This window comes from Doryrhamphus excisus, unplaced genomic scaffold, assembly GCF_037039965.1.
Source record: "Doryrhamphus excisus strain RoL-2023G ecotype Guam unplaced genomic scaffold, RoL_Dexc_Guam_v1.1 HiC_scaffold_24, whole genome shotgun sequence".
Classification (NCBI taxonomy): domain Eukaryota; kingdom Metazoa; phylum Chordata; class Actinopteri; order Syngnathiformes; family Syngnathidae; genus Doryrhamphus; species Doryrhamphus excisus.
The window spans coordinates 1,522,988-1,530,711 of record NW_027621862.1 but is presented as its reverse complement, the minus strand read 5'-3'; the positions used below and the strand labels follow the sequence as shown (position 1 = coordinate 1,530,711).

The window sequence follows — 7,724 nt, the reverse complement described above, 5'->3', positions numbered from 1 at the left end:
CTTTTTAAGACAGGACGTGCGAAGGCTTCCTGAAGGGAAAGATTGTGTAACTGCTGCTGTGACGGCCGTCAAATGGTAGAGTTTATTTTTAGGGCTGTGATGTGGCTAGCGTCCCTGACCTTAGCTGCCGCACTGGAAAACTTCCACTGATCCACCCCGCCTCTAAGCATGCTGCGCTAATCTTCACTGCTGGCAGGATGCACACACTCCTGACACTCAAATGTATGCCCATCATCTGCAGTCCTGAGATTCTCTTTTATGTGTGTTCGAAACTACCGAAAGGTCCAGCAGCTAGCACGTAACGCTACAAATTATTACATTATTACATATTATCATGAATGTATATGTTACTCAATGTCACAACATGGATATAAAACCTGGTTGGAGGTTTTTTTTAATGGTTTTATACTTCAAATAGGTGTGTCCCATGATGTGCTTTGTTAGCTTCCTCATGCTAACTGTTCATTTCTCTTTAGAATCCACAGAAAAGGATTGTGAATGATTGGCAAAAAAAACAAAAACTGCAGTTTCTTTAACTTTAACCAACATCAAAAACGTAGTATTTCTTGAATTCAATAGTGTTTCGCACTTTCTTCATCAAAATGTCGTCACTTTGACTCCATTTTGGGTTATTTTGCAGCCGTGATCCAAAGAAAAGTAGAAACTTTTTGATGAGAAACTCGAAAAACAATAATTGTAAAATTATAAAAACATGTTTTGGCTTTCTGGAATGGGTTAATTGGATTTATATTATTTCTAAAGCTGACTCGGTTAGAGTACATGTGGAACTGATTATTGACGCTAACCAAGGTTCCGCTGTTTCTTAAACAAAAATTGCTGAATTTGCAATTTTGACACTGAAATGTATGCCCATCATCTGCAGTGCTGAGATTTTCTTTTCTGTGTGTTCGAAACTACCGAAAGGTAACGCTACCCACTGCATTTGACTGTCCAGCAGCTAGCACGTAACGCTACAAATGATAAAAATACTGGTAAGTATTACATATTATCATGAATGTATATGTTACTCAATGTCACAACATGGATATAAAACCTGGTTGGAGGTTTTTTGAATGGCTTTATACTTCAAATAGGTGTGTCCCATGACGTGCTTTGTTAGCTTCCTCATGCTAATTGTTCATTTCTCTTTAGAATCCACAGAAAAGGATTGTGAATGATTGGCAAAAAAAACAAAAACTGCAGTTTCCTTAACTTTAACCGACACCAAAGTTCCACCAAATTCAATAGTGTTTCGCACTTTCTTCATCAAAATGTCCGCACTTACAACTTTCTTTGACTCCATTTTGGGTTATTTTGCAGCCGTGATCCAAAGAAAAGTAGAAACTTTTTGATGAGAAACTCTATAAAACTATAATTGTAAAATTATAAAAACATGTTTTGGCTTTCTGGAATGTGTTAATTGGATTTATATTATTTCTAAAGCCGACTCGGTTAGAGTACATGTGGAACTGATTATTGACGCTAACCAAGGTTCCGCTGTTTTCTTAAACAAAAATTGCTGAATTTGCATATTTCCCAATCAAGTGAGGCTGCCATGAGCGAGTTGGATCATGGCGCCTGCCAGGTTGTGTTTGTTAGCATGTGGCTAACAATATATTTACGACACTGCATGCCTTTTTATAACTTGTATAATGTCTTGGTCACCAGTCCAGGGTGTACCCCGCCTCTCGCTCCGAAGACAGCTGGGATAGGCTCCAGCACCCCCCACGACCCTCGTGAGGGAAAGCGGTAGAAAATGAATGAAAAACAGTCGCTATATAAGAAGGTGAAATGAGTAAATGCTTCCTTAGCGTCGTGGCAGGCTGTAGTGGGGGGGGGGCAAGATGGAAGTGAAACGTGTCAGACTTGACAGATGAGCCCTTTCATAAATGGGTAGTTGGTGAATGAACCTGAGCGGTGGCACGGTGCAGCACGGAACACGTCAGACGGACTTTTCACACCGTCACATCTTCCCCCGGCTGCCATCATTCATTCTGACAGCGGAATGGTTAAAGCTGTGATATCCAATTCTTTTTATTTTGACAGCGTGTGGAGAACATCTCTTATTAAGTCGCCTCTTCATCTCACGCTTTCAAAGTCCGACCTGATTCTGTACACAAGGCGTATTTTTTTGCCATATGAAAAGCCGCTACTTTGACAAATGGGAATAAATAAACTCAGTCTGGTTTATTTATAGGAACTCTGCGCTTGTTGATGGGGGGGCCTTTTGGACACTTGTCTGTCACTTGCTGGTTTTTGCTGATCCACTTCAAGTCTGAGGAAAGAGCTCTGCTCTCAAGGCGGCATCAAACTTGCGTAGCTGCTCCAGAAAAACCCACGTTGGTGGTGTGCTCTGTATAGCTTTAGCGAGGGATAGTCCTTCCTTGATCATGAGGAAGGCCGGCACCAGGGTCGCCGAGGGACTGATTCCCCAAGCACAGTGCACCAGTACTCAGTACCTGGACCGCAATGACCGCATTTTCTGTGAGATCCGTTTTTGCAGTTGTTAGCATATGTTATGCTGTCTTCGGGCGAGAGACTGGTGCCCAGCCAATCACAGGACACATCCAGACAAACAACCATTCACACTCACATTCATACCTATGGACAATTTGGAGTGGCTCATTAACCTAGCATGTTTTTGGAATGTGGGAGGAAACTGGAGAAAACCTGGGGAGAACATACAAACTCCACGCAGACATGGCAGAGGGTGGACTCGAACTCTCGAACTGTGCGCTAACCACTCATCCACCATATAACATATATTATTAATTGATTTGAGAAAAACCCATATAAAGTGAGGGAGTGATGTTGGAACCGTGATGTAGCGAGGGACGACTATACTACAATTACTACAATACTACAATTTTAATGTATCTTCTTAATGGCTTATATTTGTATTTGATAGTTCATTTTGTATGCTTGAAAAATGCCGAGGGTGGAATTGAACTCGGGTGTCTGAGCTGTGAGGCCTGCGTGCTAACCACTCAACCACCTTGCAGCATGATGAAAACTTAAGAAAATGTTCCTGTGTGCACAGCCGCTAAAGTTGTAATATGAAAAAGTCGGTTGGATACATAATGCGTTATGCCGCTAAGCAACCAAACAACAAACTTCAGATTTTGAACATAAGTTAATTTTGAGCAGTCTTGCATAAGGACCTTTTTAAAAAGAGTCTGTATGCATTGTGTACGAATTGCGTAATTGAATCAGGATTGAGCTAGCATAGGCAAGAATTTTTTTTGTGTTGATATTGAATTAAAAATGAAAAATTTTGACTCTCGAGGTATTTTTATCAAAACATTGTCTGAACATTTCTGATTCTTTTATTTCATTCTACTTCCAAGCCAGGATCATCACTCCTAAGTCCACCCTTCGCGCCTCGCCGCCCCTTGGTGGCACTGCAATTGTTCATCGAGCTCTCGCAGCTGCTGCAGGAAGCCGGCGTTTGGCGAGATGTTTCGGTTGGCGCCGACGGCCTTGATGGCCTCTGGGAGCGTCATCTTCTCGTGGATCATGAGGTAGGCCACCACCAGTGTGGCTGAGCGGCTGAGGCCCATGGCGCAGTGGACCAGTACCCGACCTAGAAAACATTAGGAAAACAAACGAGTTAACGTCTTAGCCCGCCTTATTTACGTCTTATTTGAGTGCGAGGACAAGTCTTGTCAGGAATAATCCAGAGGCCTTTGCCTTTCATAGAAGCCATTTCCGATTCCAGTTGATCAACCACAGGTCAAATTTTTTATTCGTTATTCCGACAACTTATATCGTCACGGACTGTAGACTGATTTTAATTATGCGACATCACGACATCTGTAAGAAAAGTAGGAAAAAATTCTACATTTCCTTGTACGATTTTTTGGTTAGCTAGCAGGCTACTTTCCGGTTCACGGAAACGTAAGGCATTTGATTATCTAAAATGGTGTATTTGTGTGTCAAGGACAACGTACAACCTTACGAATTGACAAAGTAGATCGATTTTTAATTAGCAGTAAATAAATAACATGAGTAATAACATAAAACGAGAAAGCTAATTAATCAAACTGGGTCTTTAGATACCGCATTTGTTAGATTTTTGTTTGTGCTTGTTAGCTAGCTGATTACTTCCTGATTTAAGATAAACGGCTGTACGAAGATTTGGACGAGTCAAAGGAGAAAATGGTGACTGAAACTGCGTTTTCCGAATCCAAATCTCTCACGGGAATTGGTTCTATAGTGTTTTGGTTAACAACGTTGATCAACCACAGGTCAAATTTTTTTTATTTGTTATTCCGACAACTTATATTGTCACGGACTGTAGACTGATTTTAATTATGCGACATCACGACATCTGTAAGAAAAGTAGGAAAAAAAATTCTACATTTCTACATAAAATTCTACATTTCCTTGTACGACTTTTTTGTTAGCTAGCAGGCTACTTTCCGGTTCACGGAAACGTAAGGCATTTGATTATCTAAAATGGTGTATTTGAGTGTCAAGGACAACGTACAACCTTACGAATTAGACCGATTTTTAATTAGCAGTAGATAAATAACATGAGTAATAACGTAAAACGAAAAAGCGAATTAATCAAACGGGGTCTTTAGATACCGCATTTGTTAGATTTTTGTTTGTGCTTGTTAGCTAGCTGAATACTTCCTGATTTAAGAGAGACGGCTATACAAATATTTGGACGAGTCGAAGTAGAAAATGGTGACTGAAACTGCGTTTTCCGAATCCAAATCTCTCACAGGAATTGGTTCTATAGTGTTTTGGTTAACAACGTCGATCCAAACAAAGCCGATACTTGTCGGCGTGGTTCTCTGCTCACTTCCTGTGGATCACCCGGCAGCTCAGCCACCCTCCGTCACCATCCACGTCTGCGTTTACAACCCCGCTACAACGGGATTATTTCAGCCAACTTTAGTCTAACTGACTAATTTGTGACTTCTTCTGTGGATTAAAAGTCACACGCGTCACGGCGACAGCGAGGAGAAAGGAGGAGGGGACTCCTAACTCCCGAGAAAGTCCGCCCCCCCCCCTTCCACCCGACGTGTTGCATCAAATGTTTCTACACACGGTAATCCTCGCTGCCTTATCGGCGGGCACAAGGATTAGGGCGCACAGGAGCGCGTAATTGAACTGTCTTGGCGGCTGTGCACTTTTATCGGGGATTACGGTGGGCGCCTGCCACACAACACTGAAGCCCACCCCCGCCGCCCTCCCACTCTGCCGGCGCGGGACGGAAGAGGCCTCATCCTATAACTGTCATGTCGCACAACGACTACTCGTACAGACTCACAACGCAACAACGTGCAGGAAAAGGCTAATGCTAGGAGTCCACTGCGCCGGTGCCAGTTGGTGCCAGTTGGCGCCAAAGATTAGCGCGTGATGTTCGCTCAGCATGTTGTCGTTATTCGGCGCCACAGCAAGCCACTATGCGCCAATCACATAATCTTTGACGTCAACTGGCGCCAGCCCAGTGGACACCTAGCATCATTGGTGCAACTTGGCTCGTGCCATTACATTCCAGTGGATTCCTTTAGGTGGATTGTTTGTGACATTTGGTTCCACTTTACGGACACTTGCATCAAACAATTGGCGCGACGAAGATTTTAAAAAATTTTCTTGCCGCCAAACAACATTTTTGCCGCCGTTACAGGCCACCACGAGCCAGTTGGGAGGCACTTTGAGCCACTAGGCACCTTATTGGCGCCACTAGGCGCCACAGTTGCATCATTCTGCCTAAAAACAAAACCCAAACGGAACCGAGTTTAGTCATGGAGAACCCGGTCACCTGTTGGTGAGCTCAGAGCTCTCCTGATGAAGTCAGCTGATGAGTAAAAGAAGGGGCTGAGGTTAAAGGTCACCATGTCGAATGCCTCCACGCCGTGATAGGTGATGTTGGCGTCTCTGTAGAAGGAGGCGCCCGTGTTGACGTTGAACTTGCCATCGGCGGCGTTGAGCACGTGGTTGATGCGGTGAGCCTGCAGGCTCCTCTTGTCTTTGGCCGCGTACCTAAAGACCGAAGACTACATTTGTAGTATTTATTTATGTAGTATTTATTTCTGATTATTGCAGTTGTACTGGAGTCATTCATCTTACATGTCTCCCAAGTAGATCCTAGGCTGGACCTCGTCCATGTGGTGGTTGTCGCTGCCTTTCTTGGTCCACATCAGCCTCTGCAGTTCCGAAGCTGGGGGGGTCACGTACCTGCCATGTGCCCCCCCAGGGTTTGCTAAGCTTCCTAGTCTTCCGGGCATGACCCGATGCTCCACTTTGGCTTTTCTGTATGACCGACCATGTAAAAAACCTTTTTAATTGATCAAAGTGGAGCCTCGAATGAGTCATAGGTCGTACAAATCACACACCCACAGTCTGTTTTGCTTTTTATGGAGCTTTTTCGGACCTTGGAAGCAAATTAAATCGCCATTATTCTGTTACTCGTCTGACATTAGTGACACTGTAAAGTTAGCAGCCAGGCGTCTTACTGCTATAAATTATGTGGTTATGTTTTTTGTAGTTTTTAAAGGGGAGACAATCTCATGTAGTCTCTGGCGGGGGATCTTTTGCTTCTGGCGAGATCCGGAAGTAAACCGGAAGCATCATCGGAAACAGGAAATGCGTTTTAAAATGAAGACACTAGAAGACTAGAGTTCAACTGTAGCTTTTAATTGCCTTTTAATTGCCTTCCTTTATATTTATGTGTGATTTATGTGTGAAAAGGCATTCCTATGTGATAATTCACCGTGGATTGCATATAATACAATCTCATGTAGTCTCTAGCGGGCGATCTTTTGCCTCTGGCGAGATCCGGAAGTAAACAGGAAGCGCATCATCGAAATCCGGAAGTATATTTTAGAGATAACATTTTTAAATATAAATTTACATACACAATGAATTACGTCTTTAAACAACTTATAATAATTTCTGTTTTCAACAGAATTGAAATAGAAATGTTTTCAACTGATAATTCAACCTGGATGACATCTAATATAACCTCATGTAGTCTCGAGCGAGCGATATTTTCCCTCTGGCGAGAGCCGGAAGTAAACCGGAAGCGCAGCTTCGGAAACAGGATATACATTTTAGCGATAACATTTTTAAATATAAATTTGCAGAAACCATAAATTACTTGTTTAAACAGCTTCTAATCATTTTTAGCACATATATATATTTAGCATTGTTTATTTAAACCTATTAATTTATTTATTCAGAAAATTGCCTTAAGGGCAGCACAGAGACACTTAAAAAAACACCACCCTTTCTCCTAAACACATTGTGATGGTTTATGGTTCTAGAAAACACCCTGAACTTAATAATACATGTACAAATTGTATTGATATACCAATTCTAGCTTGCCTAAAGGGGAAGAAATGTAAAAGTGTATCACATAACCACTCCTTCCCCTACGGGGGAACAGTGCCCACAGTTAACATGGACTCCTCTTTCTCCGGGCGTCTTCTCTATGTGTTCAGACTTATTTTTCAGTACATTCATGATTCATGAATATATTAACAGTTCAAAGCACACAATCCGATGTAGGACACTTGCCTTAGCTTGGAACTTCTCCGGTATCAAATGCACGAGCGACACAAATGTAGTTTGTCGTCGTCCTCGGCCGCAATAATCTACCCGGCAACCTTTTTGGCTATTTTAACATGAGTGCTCCAGTACTCTCTCATGCACTCCCCAAAATAATTCAAGCGTCATCTTTCTTAAAGGTTAGCAGAGCCAAGAGGGAA

General features: G+C 42.5%; 1 protein-coding gene across 1 annotated transcript; it reads right to left on the bottom strand.

The window, feature by feature from the left end:
• Positions 1-3,305: 3,305 nt before the first annotated feature.
• Positions 3,306-7,643, bottom strand: LOC131109517 (dual specificity phosphatase 29-like). The gene is made up of 4 exons (XM_058061638.2): positions 7,534-7,643; positions 6,085-6,267; positions 5,777-5,997; positions 3,306-3,583 (listed from the first exon to the last, which is right to left on the bottom strand). Exons 2-4 carry the CDS (start codon positions 6,240-6,242, stop codon positions 3,363-3,365), a joined length of 600 nt encoding a protein of 199 aa, XP_057917621.2. The 5' UTR covers positions 6,243-6,267; positions 7,534-7,643; the 3' UTR covers positions 3,306-3,362.
• Positions 7,644-7,724: the final 81 nt, after the last annotated feature.

Bases quoted from the DNA above. Each gene is read 5' to 3' on its own strand.
- LOC131109517 (XM_058061638.2), bottom strand. From the start codon at position 6,242: ATGCCCGGAAGACTAGGAAGCTTAGCAAACCCTGGGGGGGCACATGGC. The intron at 5,998-6,084 runs GTAAGATGAATG...TTCGGTCTTTAG, and splicing joins AGGATCTACTTGGGAGACAT to GTACGCGGCCAAAGACAAGA. The intron at 3,584-5,776 runs GTGACCGGGTTC...AATGTTTTCTAG, and splicing joins AGCTCTGAGCTCACCAACAG to GTCGGGTACTGGTCCACTGC.